We start from the raw sequence: 17,071 nt of genomic DNA, 5'->3' as shown, positions 1-17,071 counted from the left end.
TACTATCAAAGACAAACAGCCATTTCACGTACATGCTGGTTAAAGCATATGTTCAGATACCTGCTGGATGAGTAAAAAAATAAATCCTGGGACCGGAGAGATAGCATGGAGGTAAGGCATTTGCCTTTCATGCAGAGGGATGGTGGTTTGAATCCTGGCATCCCATATGGTCCCCTGTGCCTGCCAGGGGCAATTTCTGAGCATAGAGCCAGGAGTAACCCCTGAGCGCTGCCAGGTGTGACCCAAAAAAAAAAAAAGAAATCCGACAATAACTGAGTAGACAAAAAAATCCCATAGACAGCATGTCCTATGTATTCATCAAAGAAAATGTAGTGAATATCCTCTCAGAAAAATTATACTTTACTAGACAATGTTATCTTACAATATCAAAACACAAAGAGATGATATATAACATAAAAATTCAACTTGAAGGATATAAAAATAATTACAGCAAATTACTACAATAGCAGGTTCCAGGTTAATCTTCAAAACAAAAACAAACACTCTACAGAAACAGGGCTGGAGAACACAACTTATAGAACAGTAGCCCCCGAGTCTAATCTCCGGCAATGTATATGGTACCTATTCCAAGAGTAACCACTAAGCGCTGCTGGGTGTAGCACAAAAATAAAAACCATCCTTCAGGTTAAGATTTTTTGAGTCTAGAAATCCACAAGTGTGTCTTTGCAATCTCTGCCTTAAGCTCTGCGCCTAGAAATGAGAGTGTAATCATTATCTGCATATACGCTACACACTAATGGCCAAATGTTTCGAAGATGAGTGTTTTCACAAAGCAGGAACAACTTCCCTTGAGATTGGCCATCAATGTGAGTAGGAGTTGACTAAACAACACCTGAGGTAAAAGGCAAAAGACAGACTGAAAGAAGATGTAGTATGCAGCAATCATCTTAGCTAGAAATAAGGAAAATTTGTGCAAGGGGGGAAGAGATAGGCAATGAAAGTTGAATTATTATGTCCAGTCCTTATTACATAGTTATACCAGTGAGAGTATTTAAGTGCAGCCTAAGTTTCCACTCTGGATTCGCATTTCCCAACCCGAGAGGTGTAATTCCATTTCCTCTTCTCTCCCTTATTTCCTAAAAAAATATTCTACTTACCAATTACCATTATAATAAATAGAAAGAGGGTCCAGAGAGAGAGAGAGAGAGAGCACACTGAGTAGACCGTTCGGTTCCCCCGAGCCTGCCAGGAGTGACTAACCCCTGAGCGCCATGGGCATGGCCCCAAAACAAAAAATATATTAAAAAAAAAGTGTGCAACTCGGACAAACAAAAATCAAGTGTGTGAGCATTTCAACCATGTGAACGTCATCTCATCCCCCAAACGACCATTTTTGGGGGTGAGGGAAATATAAATGAAGCTTGGGAGAAGACCTGGACAGAACTTGATGACACCTGTGAGGCAGTTTGGTGACGGTATCACTGCTAGGGTGAAGGAGAGGACGTGGAGAACCCACAAACAGCTAGGCAATCAATAAAGTGGCCTTGATGCCAAGTGAAAAAGAACCGAGGAGCTGGGACCGGAGGAGAGTCAGTCGCACAGCGGTAAACAAACAGGGCGTTTGCCCAGCAGGAAGCAGACCCGGGAGAGACCCGGTTCCATCCCCCGCATCCCATAGGGTCCCCCCGCCTGCCAGAGGCGAGTTTTGAGTGCAGCGCCAGAAGGCCAGAAGCAACCACGGAGCGCCGCTGAGTGTGCCAGCCAGCAAGCAGCCAATCAACCGGCGGATAAATAAAGTTTCAGGACTCAGGGCCTGGCCGGCGTTAGTTTCTCTTCTTCCCTCTTTTTGGGTTCTGGGTCACACGCGGCATTGCTCGGGGACCTACGGACGCCGGGATTCGCACCGATGACCTTCGGCATGCAAGGCCAACGCCTCAGCCCCGGCGTCAGTTCCTAGGACTGCTCAGCGCCCATCGTCCCGGGCATCGCCGGCCGGGACCGGGACCTGACCCTGACCCTCTCCGTCTCCCTCTCCCGGCGTTCGGGCCGGGCGTCAGTTGCTCCTGCAGACGCTGCACACGTGCCTGGCGTGGATGCGGCCCTGGGTTCGAGCAAGCCGAAGCAGGAGAGCTGTGCGAGCTCCCTCGTCCCGGGCTGCGGGACGGCGTGGGATCCCGGACCCGCGGCCGGTACCCGCCGCGCGCGCGCCAAACGTCCCGCGGCCTGCAGAGCGCCGCCTCCTTCGCGCGCGAGCCCCGGGGACGGAGGCGCCCGGCCCGCTTACCTGCCGCCCGCTCGGGCGCCTCTGCGATGCGGCGGGACGGCGGGCGGGTCGGAGCGAAGACGCCGCGCAGCCCGGCGCCCGCCGCCACCGCGACGCGACGCGACCCTCGCCGACCCGACCCGACTAGACTCAATCCTGGCGCGGGCGGAAACGTCACTTCTGGTGGGCGGATGCGTCACTTCCGGCGCGCGGCGAGCGAGGGGCGGGGGCGCGGCCACTTCCGGGACGGCCTCGGCGGCGGCGGCGCGAGCTCCGATTGGTCCTCGCTGCGGCGGGGCGGGGCCTCAAGGCCTCCAAGGGGGGCCGTCGGAGGCGGTCCTGCCGCTGCCGCCTAGACCGCGTCCCCGTCCCGACCTCGGACCTTCGCGGCCCGGCCAGACCGTCACCTCTCGCGCTGCCCGCTGAGCTGCTCGTTGGCTTCCTCCGCCTTGGCCCGGGAGCTCCGGGCCGGAAAGACGCCGCCTTCTCCGCGGCTCGGATGAATGACTTCACGTGAAGGACCGAGGGCGGATCGTGTTCGGGTCCTTGCCCGCCTCGCGCTCTCCGCCGATCCTGGCACCCCGGCAGCGTCCAGGAGCCGCGCGTGGTGCTGCGGGCGGCCTCGAGCCGGGGATTCGCGCGGACCTCGAGACTCCTTCCTGCGCAGGAGTCCGCAGACTTTGTCTTACCTGTTTTGTCGCTCGGGATCCCTCCTGGCAGGCTCCAGGGGGACCACCTGGGATGGCGGGCTTCGAGGCGTGGTCCGTCCTGCGAGGACCGCGCGCCAGGCAGAGCCCCGAAACCGGACACTCGACCCCGTCCTCAGACCTCGGAGGGAGGGCTGGCCTGGAGCTTAAAAACTACATTTGGGGTGGGGGCGCTGATCCAGGAAGGACGGCGGTTCGATCCCCGGCATTCCGAACGGTCCCCGAGCCTAACGGGGCCGACTGTGAGCGCAGAGCCAGGAGCAGCCCCCGAGCGTTTTTGTTGCTGTGAACAAATTCCTATGCATAGGAATAATACCCTGGTGAAAGGGGACGTTCTTTAAGACTAAAACCCAACCACGAGCATGTTTGGGATCATGGCATTAAAAAATCGAAAATTGGAAAAAAACCAAACAAACAAACAACTGGCATCCTCATGGGAAACTCCTAAAGGGCCCCGGCCGCGCGGCGGCGCCACCTCCGCGACCAGCGAGTCGCGCGGGCCAGAGGAGCTTCCGGCGGGAGCGAGCCACTTCCGGTGCGGCCGCCTTCTCGGCGTGAGACTGCAGGCGCCGACGGTCCTCCAGGTCCTCCAGGGCGAGGCTTCATCCCAGCCGAGCCAAGCTAACCTCCGCAGCCGGCAGCCGGCGAGTCGCGCGGGCCAGAGGGGCTTCCGGCGGAAGCGAGCCACTTCCGGCGCAGCCGCCATCTTGGCGTGAGACTGCAGGAGCCGCCGGTCTTGCACGGCCCGGTCGCTGAGGCCTGAACCCCGCCGAGCCATGCTGTCCTCCGTCGCCGTGCCCCCGGGCCCCGGCAGGGACTGGGCGCCGGAGCCCCGCTGCGACGCGGGCCCCGTGCAGCGCCGCTTCTCGCCCTACGCCTTCAACGGAGGGTAAGGCCGGGGCGGAGCTGCGGGGCCCCGGGCTGGGGCCGCCCTGGAGCCCCGGAGCCTTGCCCGGGTGCGCGCTCTGCGGGGCTGTGCAGCGCCAGGAACGCGACCCCGAAGGGCGCCCTCCGTCCTCCTGCGCGCCCCGCTTCCGTTCGCGACGGATCCGGGGACTACGGCGCTCGCTTGCCTGCTTCTCGGGCTGCTTTCTTCCCGGGCACTGCGTCTGGTCGTAAGCCCTCCGCGCACACCCTGCACAAAGGACAGACCCGTTTGTGCACGCGTGTGTGTGTGTGTATACATACGCACACACAGACATGTGCATGCATGTATAGCGAGGTGCCACCTTTTGTTCCCGGCTTGCTGGATTGTTGCAAACGAGCACACTTCTCCCACAAGCCGAATATCCAATATGCGTGCTTGCTTGTGAGCATTGGTAGTATGATGAAAGAGTTTGAGAAGAAGGAAGAAGTTTTAATTCCAGTTTTTTTTTTTCATTATGAATGCCTTTCTTGTGTTTCGTTTTTAAAAGTTTGGGGACCCCTCCTGCGTGGTGTCTTGGTGTTCAGAGATGATCCACCGAGAACTTGAAACTGAATCAGTCAGTGTATTTACTAGCCCTTTACTTGGCCGCTTCATGTTTTCTGCGTGTATGTTCTGTGAGACCTTGCACTGTGTCTTTATTAGATCCTGTGGTCCCAGGGGTCTAATTGAGGTTACCAACGTGCGAAGCATGTTTCATCCTACAAAGCTATCTTGCCAGATCCCTTTAGCCTTTGGAAAGTTAGTCCCAGGGCACAGTTGGTATGCAGTAAGCCATTCTCCCGTTTACAGTGGTCATTCCGTGCTGCCTCATACAAAAGCCACAACAGACTTAACTTTGGTGGAGAACCATTTAGGTTTCAAGCACTAGTATAAGGGCTTTACAATAACTCGTTTAATCCTTACAACGTCTAAATTTATTAGCTACTAGTAATTGTTAATGTTTTTGTTTGGCTCTTGGATCTTTAGATTCCATCCAGGGCCTCACTTTTGATGATGATATTCAGTGCCTGTTCTATTATTATCTGCTGCTGAGAAACTGTTAATGTTGGCTTCTATTTTGCTAAGGGAATACTAGAGGCTTTTCTGCGATGATTTGTAGACAGGGATCTTTTTCCTTTGTCTTTCCTCTTTTTATTGCATCCCGTTTGTGCTTCTCATGGACTTTATTACAGGTACTGTTGATGGTTTGAACTTTGCAGATAATCTCGCTTTGTTTTTCCTCCCTTCCATTGTAATTATTACTGCAGGGTCCCAGGGCTCTCAGATGCTTAGTCATGATGCTTATATCATGGTTGCAGTGCACAGGGAAGAGCAGGGGTAATGATTGTGGTGCTATAGGGAACACACACTTGGTTGCAACACTTAGAATTATATTGGCAGAACTTGCAGCCTCACACATGCAATCAGGTATTTTACCACTGAACCACATCTCCAGAGCACCTGGTAAACAGTGGAACTATAAAGTACTTTTCCTGTGCTCAGGGCTTACTCCTGGATCTCTGCTCAGCAATTTCTACTACCAGTGTGTGGGAAACCATACATGGTACCAGGGATTCAAAGCAAAGTCCATCACATTCAAGAAAGCACCTTAACTTGTCTTCTCTCTGGCCCTTCCTATGACTTTTCTTAAACTTACCTTTAGCTGTATATTTAGGGTACCACAGATAACTCAGTGAGCTGAGTTGCATGCAGCATGTGCATTTAGGAAGCCTGGGTTTTATCCCCAGCATTGGATTGTGCCCTGGGCACTGCCAAGCATAGCCCCAACAACAATAGTGAAAAGAATACTGAAGGGACCAGAGAGATAGCATGGAGGTGGGGTGTTTGCCTTGGATGCAGAAGGATGGTGGTTCAAATCCCGGCATCCCATACAGTCCTCCGAGCCAGCCTGCCAGGAGCGATTTCTGAGTGTAGAGCCAGGAGTAACCCCTGAGCACTGCCAGGTGTGGACCGACCCCCCCCATAAAAAACACCAACAACAAAAAAAAAGAAGAATATTGGAGATGTATAGGATATGATATACTAGTCAGCTATTCAGCAGCTATTGAAATTTGGGGGGTTGAATTATATGCAGTTTTTTAATTGCAAGAGAGCAGAAGGGGAGGGTGGTACCCCTAACATCTGAGATGTTTAGTGACCAAGTGCTCTAAAGCATTTCCAGATTGGGAAGATGTTATTACCATGCAGAATTTATTAATATTTCTTGTCCTTTTTTTTTTCAGTACTGTATTGGCAATTGCTGGAGAAGATTTTTCGATTGTTGCTTCTGACACACGATTGAGTGAAGGATTTTCAATTCACACACGGGACAGTCCCAAATGTTATAAATTGTAAGTAAATACTAGTCAGAACATGTTCCCAACATGAAACACGTTAGTTTAATGCTGCAGGATATTGAGGTGGGTTTTTTGGTTTTGGTTTTTTGGGCCACACCTGGCAGTGCTCAGGGGTTACTCCTGGCTCTACACTCAGAAATTGCTCCTGGTTCGGGGATCATATGGGATGCCGGGGATTGAACCCATGTCTGTCCTGGGTTAGCTGCATGCAAGGCAAACACCCTACCACTGTGCTATCACTCTAGCCCCAGGAGTTTGAGTTTTAAGTGATATATTTTACAAGATTGAAACTTTTTCATTAGAAAACTGATTTTTAGGGGCCAGAACAATAGCACAGCAGGTAGGGCGTTTGCCTTGCATATGGCTGGACCGGCTTCAATCCCCAGCATCCCATATGTTCCCCCGAGCCTGCCAGGAGTTATTTCTGAGCACAGAACCAGGAGTAATCCCTAAAAACTTCTGGGTTGGCCCAGAAACAAAAAATAACATTTTTTCTAAATTAATGTTGAGTAACTATATATGGAATCTCTAATACTTGCCTATGTATTTTCCAGCAGTGCTTTTGAAAACCTATTATTATTCTGAAAACCTAAATATTTTTATCTCAACATTTTATCAAGAAAAATATCACATATCTAACAAAGGTAACTGATTTTGTAGCTGGGATGCCATATGATCTTGTGATTCCTGAGCACAGAGCCAGGAGTATGCCCTGAACACTGTTAGATGTGGCCTTAAAAAAAAAAAAGGAGGCCAGAGACAGTATAGTGGGTAAGGTGCTTATCTTACATGCAGCCAAACTGAGTTCAATTCTTACCACTATCTGACAGTCCCCTTAGCACCACCAGTGGTGATCCCTGAGGTATAGCCAAAAAAACAATACTGTAATTATTTATACCATCACCTAGATTTGGTAGAAGAATAAAAGGCTTACAGATGATGGGGAACTTTTTTTTACTCAGTACAGTGAGGTAGATCCAAAAAAAACCATAACCATGTTCCCCAATTTAAACCAGCATGGTTTATGCTAATCTAGACTTTTTGTTTGTTTGTTTTTTGGGCTATACCCATGATGCTCAGGGGTTACTCCTAGCTATCCACTCAGAAATCGTCCCTGGCTTGGGGGTTCATATGGGACACCGGGGAATCTAACCGTGGTCCATCCTAGGTTAGCGCATGTAGAGCAAACACCCTACCGCCTGTGCCACCGCTCAGCCCCTAATCTAGGCATTTCTTTTTTTGGGGGGAGGGGTCACACCCAACAGCGCTCATGGGGTTACTCCTGGCTCTATGCTCAGAAATCGCTCCTGGCAGGCTCAGGGGACCATATGGGATGCCGGAATTAGAACCAGCGTCCTTCTGCATGCAAGGCAAACGCTTTACCTCCATGTTATCTCTCCAGCCCCATCGAGACAATTTCTTTTTTTGTTGTTTTTTGTTTTTGTTTTTTTGTTTTTTTGTTTTTGGGTCACACCCGACAGCGCTCAGAGTGCTCAGAAATCACTCCTGGCAGGCTCGGGGGACCATATGGGGTGCCAGGATTCGAACCACTGATCTCTGCATGTAAGGCACACACCTGACCTCCATGCTATGCTATCTTTCCGGCCCCCTCTAGAGGTTTCTTAACTAAAGAGTATTATCATGCAACTTCTACATATTTTTGACAAGATTGATTTTAGGTTTCCCTATAGATTATGGTTAGGACTTAAGAGATAACATTTTTAAGCATAGTTGAGTTTGTATGAATATACCAGAATTTAAGGGTTTTTTTTTTGTTTGTTTGTTTGTTTTGTTTTTGGGCCACACCTGTTGATGCTCACGGGTTACTCCTGGCTATGCGCTCAGAAATTGCTCCTGGCTTGGGGGGGACCATATGGGACTCCGGGGATCGAACCATAGTCCATCCTAGGCTAGCACTTGCAAGGCACTCAGACACATTACCTCTAGCGCCACCACACCGGCACCCAGAATTTAAGGGGTTTTTTTTGGTTGGTTTTTGGGCCACACTCATCGGCACTCAGTTACCCTAGGCTATGTACTCAGAAATCACTCCTGGCAGGCTTGGGACCTTATGGGATGCTGGGAATCGAACCCGAATCCATCTTGTGTCGATCGAATGCAAGACAAACACCCTACCACTGTGCTATCTCTCCAACCCCGAATATACCAGAATTTAATGTGCTCCCCTATGATAGGCATTTAGGTTGGATTAGTTTTGATAAGATGAAAAGAAATTTTGAAGCAAGGGTGTGTGTGCATTTGGCGATGCTCTGGATGCTCCTAGCACTGCACTCAGTAATTACTCTTGACAAGTTCAAGTGACTGTATGGGATGTTGGGGATCAATCCCAAGTGTAGAGCAACTATTCTATCATTTTTAGCTCCAAATTAGTTGAAATTGTAATAGTGGAATTGCTGAATAAGTAACATGTAGTTAAATTTGACTAGGTAGACCAAAGTATTTTACAGGATTTATTACAAAACTCCATAAAAATGGCGTCAATTTAAGGTTGCTCACCCCATATCCAGTGGGCCAACTGGTGTATTTGGGCATGATGGTGACTCTTGACATCAGTGGCGCACAGGTTGGTGTCCTTGAAGAGCCCCACCAGATAGGCATGAAAAGAAACCTGGAGGGGCCAGAGTGGTGGTGCAAGCTGTAAGGCGTCTTGCTTTGCGCATGCTAGCCTAGGCTGGACCACGGTTCGATTTCCCGGCGTCCCATATGGTCCCCAAGCCAGGAGCAATTTCTGAGCGTTACTGGGTGTGGCCCAAAAACAAAAAAAGAAAAAAGAAACTTGGATGTTCTAGACTTATCAATAGAGCTTGTGTAATAATACAAAAAAGGTGGAAAATGTGGCTGTCCCCTCTCCCAACACTCGTTTATCCCACTTGAATGTCACCCACATCTGGAATGGGCGGAAAGAGGAATCTGCTTTTGGGGAAAAGGGAGATAAGAAGGAGAGTTAGGAGCTGGATAGACAGCATGGAGGTAGGGCATTTGCCTTGCATGCATGGTTCGAATCCCAGCATCCCAAATGGTCCCCCAAGCCTGCCAGGAGCGATTTCTGAGTGTAGAGCCAGGAGTAACCACTGAGAGCTGCCGATGTGACCCAACAACCAAAAAAAAAAAAAAAAAAGGAGAGTTAGTGAGAAGGGTGAATCAGCAAGGAAACCTGAAGAGCAGCTGAAAGGGAGACAGGCAGAGAGAGCCAGAGAAGGAGCAGAGAAGTGGTTGCTTGGAAAAGGCTCAGCTTAGAAGCTGTGTGTGGAAATGTACATGGTAGTTAGGACCATGAAATCAAAGACCCTTTTGAGAAGTTTAGATCGCTGTACATTTTTTCCAGCAACGAAGAATACTTATTTCCACAATCTTACCAGAACTCAGCATTATTAACCAAAGTAGTAAATTGAAATAGTTTCAATTAGATTTTGATTTTTTTTTTTTTTTTGGTTTTTGGGTCACACCCAGCAGCACTTGGGTTACTCCTGGCTCTGCGCTCAGAAATTGCTCCTGGCAGGCTCTAGGACCATATGGGATGCCAGGAATCAAACCCGGTTTCGTCCCATGTTGGCCCTGTACAAAGCAAACACCCTACTGTTGTGCTGTCTCTTCAGCCCCTAGATTTTGATTTCTGAGTAATGGGAAGATATTCTATGTTTATAATACCACCTGCTTAGTTCTGTAACTTCTGCATAATTTACCTTATTGTGTTGAGGTAGAGATCATAGGATCTCTTTATAGACTAATTAAGTTAAAATTGAACTTCAGGAGCTTAAGTTTAGGGGTTGAGACAATTATTTTGAATGTGGCCAATTCTGGTTGGATATCTGGCACCATATATGGTGCCCAAGGCACTTCCAGAGTGACCCTGAGCACAGAGCCGGGAAGAATGCCAGATCATCACTGAGTCTGCAGCTCCCCCATCCCAAACCCCACTTAATTAGGCTTTAATAAACTATATTTTGTTGTATTTGAGCCAGACCCCAGGGTGCTCAGGGCTCATTCCTGGTTCTGGACTCAGATCACTCATGGAAGGCTCAGGGAACCATATGGAGTACCAGAAATTGAACCCAGTTCCACCATATGTGAAGCAAGTGCCTTACTTACTGTACTGTCACTCTGGCCTTAGTTTCAGTATATTATTAATGTTTTTTCTTTCTCTTTTCTCTTTTCTATTTTCCTAAATAGAATTTTTGCAATTTTGGGGGCCAGAACGGTAAGACATTTGCCTTGCACATGGGTGATCCAAGACAGACTCAGGTTCAGTTCCCCACATCCCATATGGTCCCCAGAGCCAGCCTGGAGCAATTTCTGAGTGTAAAGCCAGGAGTAACCTCTGTGTGCAGCTGGGTGTGGGCCAAAACAAACAAAAAATATTTTTGCAAATTTTTTTGTTTGTTTTCAGGTCACACCCAGCAGCGCTCAGGGGTTACTTCTGGCTCTATGCTCAGAAATAGCTCCTGGCAGGCTTGGGGGACCATCTGGGATGCCGGGGTTTGAACCACCATCCTTCTGCATGTAAGGTAAACGCCTTACCTCCATGCTGTCTCCAGCCCCTATTTTTGTCATTTTTGTTTCCCAGAATGGGTGATAATTGCCCCCAGTGGTGGTAGGAGGGTGGAATGGCTTTGAAATAATGGGAAGCTAGAGGTCTGCTGAAGTGCAGGAATGCTTTCTGTTCCCTTAGAGAAGGTAGATTTCCACAGGGGCACTAAGTGATGTTATTTCTTTTACCACCAAAAGGAACAGTAGGCCAAAAAAGTTTAGGAACCTCTGCATTAAGTCTTTCATACACATCTTATTTGGCTAATAAATAGATGTCACATGCAGACTGTTCTCACTCCATAAAATGGATAGAAGTTGTAATTAAAAATTTTTCCAGAGGGTTCGAGCAATAGCTCAGTGGGTTGGCATTGGCCTTTCATGTGGCCGACCTGGGTTTGATCCCTGGCATCCCATATAGTGCCTGGGTGCATGGTGCCCGAGCACATGACGCCTATATCTCCCGTCCCTATTTTTATGCTGAGATATGTACCAGGCTTTCCACCTTTGAAGAATCACACGCTTTCTCTTGAGCACGTTTCTTATAACTCTCTCTTATTTTCTCCCTCCCCTTCAGTACCTCCAAATAAAATCTGTCTTTTACTACCAAAAAAATAAAAATTTCCCAGGCCATGTTTGTTTTACTCAATTTCTTGAAATACGCTTTTTACAGAACAGACAAAACAGTCATTGGATGCAGTGGTTTTCATGGAGACTGTCTTACCTTGACAAAGATTATTGAAGCAAGATTAAAGGTAATTGATTTGATCTACTTTTGTGTATGTCTGCACTGTTGAATGTCAATAAGAGTCTCTTACACATGCAGTGTAACTATTAGCCTGCCTGGAGAAGCTCTACCCAGCAACTAAAACTTACTTAGTAAAAGCTGTTCATGGGGGCCAGAGCGATAGCACAGCAGTAAGGCGTTTGCCTTGCACGCAGCCAATACAGGACAGACCCTGGTTTGAATCCCGGCATCCCTGAGCCTGTCAGGAGTGACCCCTGAGCGATGCTGGGTGTGACCCAAAAAATCAAAAAAAAAAAATGCTGTTAATGTAGCACCATTAAGGTAGCATAATATGAATTTATGACTAATTTTATTTTGTTAAAAATATATCTAAATGCTGGGCCGGAGCGGTGGCGCTAGAGATAAGGCATCTGCCTTGCAAGTGCTAGCTATAGATGGACCGTGGTTCAATCCCCTGACATCCCATATGGTCCCCCCAAGCCAGGAGCAATTTCTGAACTCACAGCCAGGAGTAACCCCTGAGCATTGATGGGTGTGTCCCCAAAACAAAACAAACAAATAAAAAGTTATATATTTATAGGGGCTGGAGAGATAGCACAGCGGTAGGGCATTTGCCTTGCATGCAGCCAACCCATACTGATGGTGGTTTGAATCCCGGCATCCCATATGATCCACCGTGCTTGCCAGGAGTGATTTCTGAGCACAGAGCCAGGAGTAAACCCTGAGTGCTGCCTGGTATGGCCAAAAAACCAAAAACAAAAGCTCTAAGAGAAAATCTGTGAAGATACTCTTTTCCCCAAATCATTATAATTTTTGTGGATTAAAAGCCTTTCTGACTTTTTTCCATTATTAATTATTACTTTGAGGCCACACCCAGCAATGCTCAGGAATCACTTCTGTCAGGGCACAGACCATATAGGGTGCTAGGGCTCTGATAATTGGTAGGTTATAAGATATTCTAAGATGAGTATTTATTCTTTCCCTTTCGTCGATACATGTTCATGCTTTTAATCTTTGTTTTTTTTTTGTTTTCTTTTTTGTTTTTGTTTTTGGGTCACACCCGGCAGTGCTCAGGTTACTCCTGGCTCTGTGCTCAGAAATCGCCCCTGGCAGGCGCAGGAGACCATATGGGATGCCAGGATTCGAACCACTGTTCTTCTGCATGAAAGGCAAACGGCCCCCTTTTCATCTTTTTTTTTTTTTTTTTTTTTTTTTTTTTTGGTTTTTGGGCCACACCCGGTGACGTTCAGGGGTTACTCCTGGCTATGCACTCAGAAGTCGCTCCTGGGCTTGGGGGATCATATGGGATGCCGGGGGATCGAACCACAGTTCATCCTAGGCTAGCGTTGGCAAGGCTTACCTTACCTCTAGCGCCACTGCGCCAGCCCCTTTTTCATCTTTTTTTATTGTCAGTATGTTTTGCCTCTGATTCCTGTTCTTAATCATTGCAGATGTATAAACATTCCAATAATAAGGCCATGACTACAGGAGCAATTGCTGCGATGCTGTCTACAATTCTCTATTCAAGACGCTTCTTTCCATACTACGTTTATAATATCATTGGAGGACTAGATGAAGAAGGTAGGAATCTTCCATTAAAAAAGATGGGGTGGTAGGGCCGGAGAGGTGATGCTAGAGATAAGTGTCTGCCTTGCAAGCGCTAGCCAAGAAAGGACCACGGTTCGATCCCCCGGTGTCCCATATGATCCCCCCAATCCAGGGGCAATTTCTGAGTGCTTAGCCAGGAATAACCCCTGAGCATCAAACGTGTGTGGCCCAAAAAGAAACCAAAACCAAAAAAAAGATGGGGTGGGAAGGCACCCTGGTTCTTGGTGGAGCATACTGAGGCTGGTGGTGGATTTGCAGAGGAAATATCCTATCCTTGAAACTTGTGTTGTTTGTTTTTGAGACACAAAATAAGCTATGCTCAAGCTTACTCCTGTTTCTGTGCTCAGGAATAAGCAGTACAGGGAATTTAACTTGTCAGCTGCATAGCAAGGCAAGCACCTTACCCACTATGCTCTCTCTTGGGCTCCAGAAATTCTTACTATTTAATGGCATTGTAAATCCCAATGACAAAATAAGATCTGTTAAACGATGTGTTATTCCTCGAGTGTGAATGTTTTAATCTTGATTTAAAATAAAATCAACATGACCAGCATCCTCATTTTCTGACAGAGAGGAAACTTGCTAAAAGGGAAAGAAACGATTATTTAGAGATGTAACAAGTACTTTAGTAAAACACTGACAGTGAATATTATATTGGACAGTCAGTAATAACTTTTTTCTTAAGATGTTGCATGAGAGGGCCAGAGAGATAGAACAGCAGTAGGGCATTTGCCTTGCATTACATTTTGTAAGCTCTACCACCATATTCTCTTAAGGTCTTTACTGTCACCTCAGGAGCCCACAATGCTGTTTACCTGATATGTTCTAAGTATTACCTTTCAGCTAGAACTAACCTTTTTCAGGGGTTGAGGGTAAGTGTCATTTAAAGGCCTCTGAGCATTCCAGGTGACGCTCCGGTGATACAGTTAGATGAGATGGTTCAGGGACTAGCGGTCAGTGCTGTACTCCTCAAGCCCAGCAGTGCTGAAGATCAAACACAGCTTTGAGTACAAGGCACATATCTTTCATAGCTTGCTGGTAGTTTAAAGGGGTGCAGTTTTTGCATGCAAGTGCTCATGTATAGCACTAGAGATGTTCTGAGTTCAAATGTGTATTACAGTTCATATGTTATTAGGGATCTGAATTTGGTGTGAACTCAGAGCAGGACTAGTAATAATTACCAGTGCAGGGTTTGTTGTTTCCAGTGACATGAGTTTGAAAATACGGCCTTCAAGTCCCAGTGACAGACCATAGTGGCCCTCTGCATCCTGAGGCAGGGTGGAGAGTTAGCTATCCACCTCTATGGTAATGAACGTACATTTTCCTGAAATTTTATTTTCATCCTTTATCACTTTTTGGGGGGGGTAGGAGTGGGTGGATGTATCTAGCAGATCACTCCAGGGACCGTATGCAATGCCAGGTCGGCTTTGAGCAATGCAAGTACCCTACGTGCTAAACTACCTTTCAAGCCCTTGTATTCAGTTCTAAGGAGGTTAACTTTACTGTAATTGGGGATTGTGGTCAGGATGCACCACATGGATTCTCTTCTTCTTTCAGGGAAGGGGGCTGTCTACAGCTTTGACCCTGTGGGGTCCTACCAGAGGGACTCCTTCAAGGCTGGGGGCTCTGCAAGTGCCATGCTGCAGCCTCTGCTAGACAACCAGGTAAGGAAATGAAGGTGCTTCCTCAGGTCTCTCTTGTTTACACAAGAGCATGAGGAAAGCACAAGTATTCTGTTGAGTTAGTTTGACCTGCCTCACCCAGACCTTGTCTCTGCTGTGGCCATCTACCCTAAGGTTTCCTTTCTGTTGAGGGCAGAGTTATTCTAGCTCAGAGGTCACTCCCAGCAGTGATAGAGATTAAACCAGGTGCCAGACAGCCCTGTAATGTCTCTCCAGCTCCAAGCTTTCTATTTCAAGCCTATTCTGTTTGTAGTAGTTTATCCTTTTTATTGTTTTGTTTTGTTTGTTTTGGGCTACATCCTGGCTCTGCACTCAGAAATTACTCCTGACTGGCAGGCTCAGGGTACCATACGGGATGCCAGGGATAGAACCTGGGTTAGCTGTGTGCAAGGCAAACACCTCACCCTCTTTTCTTCCCCTTATATCTTCACTTCTTTTTCTTCCTTTGCCCAAAGAATGTGAACTCCCTTTCTTTGACACTTAATTTTTTATTTCTCATTTAAAGGGACACACCACAGTAGGGTTCAGAGGCTGTTCCCAACTCAGGCTCAGGCATCATCCCTGGCAGCACTTGGGGACTTACATGACACTAGGGATAGACCTGGGGTCAGCCACATGCAAGACAAGTGCCTTATTACTATATTTTCTCTTCAGTCCCACTAATTTTGATTTTGGGGGATTGTTTTTTTGTTTTTTGTTTGTTTGTTTGTTTTTGTTTTTGGACCACACCCGGCGGTGCTCAGGGGTTACTCCTGGCTGTCTGCTCAGAAATAGCTCCTGGCAGGCACGGGGGACCATATGGGAAACCGAGATTCGAACCAACCACCTTTGGTCCTGGATCGGCTACTTGCAAGGCAAACGCCGCTGTGCTATCTCTCCGGGCCCTTTTTGTTTTGTTTTAATTTGATATTGGGCCATACCTGGTGATGATCAGGTCTTATTTTTGGTTCTGCACTTAGGAATCATTCCTGGCAAACTGAGAGGGCCATATGGGATTCTGGGGAACAAATTTGGTTGACTACATGCAAGGCAAAAAAAAGTTTTGTTTTCTAACTTTTCAGGTATATTTAAAATTTTATGCCTGTTTTCAGTACTACAGGCTAAATTCATAACATGATATGTGAATTAACTGTAGTGTGAGTGAGTGAGTGAGTGAGTGTGTGTGTGTGTGTGTGTGTGTGTGTGTGTGTGTGTGTGTGTGTTTGGGGGGGGGGTGGTATCACCCCCAGCAGTGCTCAGGGGACAAATGAGGTAGCAGTGATTAAACCCAGGTTGGGCACATTCAAGGCAAGTTCCACCTCCCCCTCTTACTGTCACTACTACTCTACTGTTATTTCACAGTGACCTATCTGCCTTTAAAATTTCCTAATTCTACTTTTCTGAAGTATTTTTTTTTATCTCTGATTATACCTCTGCCTTGTCTTCTATCACTCTACATCCTGCCCATGCCTTTTCCCCAAGTCTATAGGGTTACTCTATACTTAACTCGAGTGTACCCATTGTACCTGCCACTTTGGCCACTCACCTGAGTGAGTGAATCTTCTGCCAAAGATTCTGTAGGATTATTGTAGCTATCTGGGCCCCTCTCTCGTTTTTGTCCAAGTATATTGCACATTGTTGGGAAACTCTGCCTAGCTGGATATTGTGCTTCTAAGGAATAGGGAACTTATCTCGATAGACATTGGACAGATTACATCTGGATGTATTTAATCCAGATCTGGAAGCATTCAGTTGAGGGATATCTTAAAAGTGGGGTGTCTTGGAATTCTCAGAACATGGCAAGGCGCTGGAGAGAGTTGTGCTCTATTATTATAATGGGGTTTTGATGCTTCATCTTAGTTCCTTGTTCCATCAGGTTGGTTTTAAGAACATGCAGAATGTGGAGCATGTGCCGCTCTCCCTGGACAAAGCCATGCGGCTAGTAAAAGATGTCTTCATTTCTGCAGCCGAGAGAGATGTGTACACTGGGGATGCCCTGCGGATCTGCATTGTGACCAAAGAAGGCATCCGGGAGGAGACTGTGCCCCTCAGGAAAGATTGATTTGATGTGTTCTCATTCATCAAAATGGGCTGATGTACTTGTTTTACTGAAAAATAAAACCTAAAATACTCATTTCACTAAAGCCTATCTTTCTTTTTCTTCTTTTTGGGTTTTTGTGTCATACCTGGCAGTGCTCAGCTTGTGACTTCTGCCTCTGCTCTCTGGAATCACTCCAGGTGAGCTCAGAGGACCATATGGAATACCAGTGATTGAACACATTGCCAGTCGAGTGCAAGGCAGACAAGACAAATG

At 47.4% G+C, this 17,071-nt stretch overlaps 1 protein-coding gene across 1 annotated transcript; it reads left to right on the top strand.

Moving 5' to 3' along the window:
- The first annotated feature begins 3,408 nt into the window (after positions 1-3,408).
- PSMB1 (proteasome 20S subunit beta 1) lies at positions 3,409-16,901 on the top strand. The gene is made up of 7 exons (XM_049785223.1): positions 3,409-3,515; positions 3,689-3,820; positions 6,082-6,189; positions 11,414-11,495; positions 12,940-13,069; positions 14,654-14,760; positions 16,634-16,901. Exons 2-7 carry the CDS (start codon positions 3,708-3,710, stop codon positions 16,817-16,819), a joined length of 726 nt encoding a protein of 241 aa, XP_049641180.1. The 5' UTR covers positions 3,409-3,515; positions 3,689-3,707; the 3' UTR covers positions 16,820-16,901.
- Positions 16,902-17,071: the final 170 nt, after the last annotated feature.

Source organism: Suncus etruscus, chromosome 12 (genome assembly GCF_024139225.1).
Source record: "Suncus etruscus isolate mSunEtr1 chromosome 12, mSunEtr1.pri.cur, whole genome shotgun sequence".
Classification (NCBI taxonomy): Eukaryota; Metazoa; Chordata; class Mammalia; order Eulipotyphla; family Soricidae; genus Suncus; species Suncus etruscus.
This window is presented reverse-complemented; position numbering and strand designations above follow the sequence as displayed.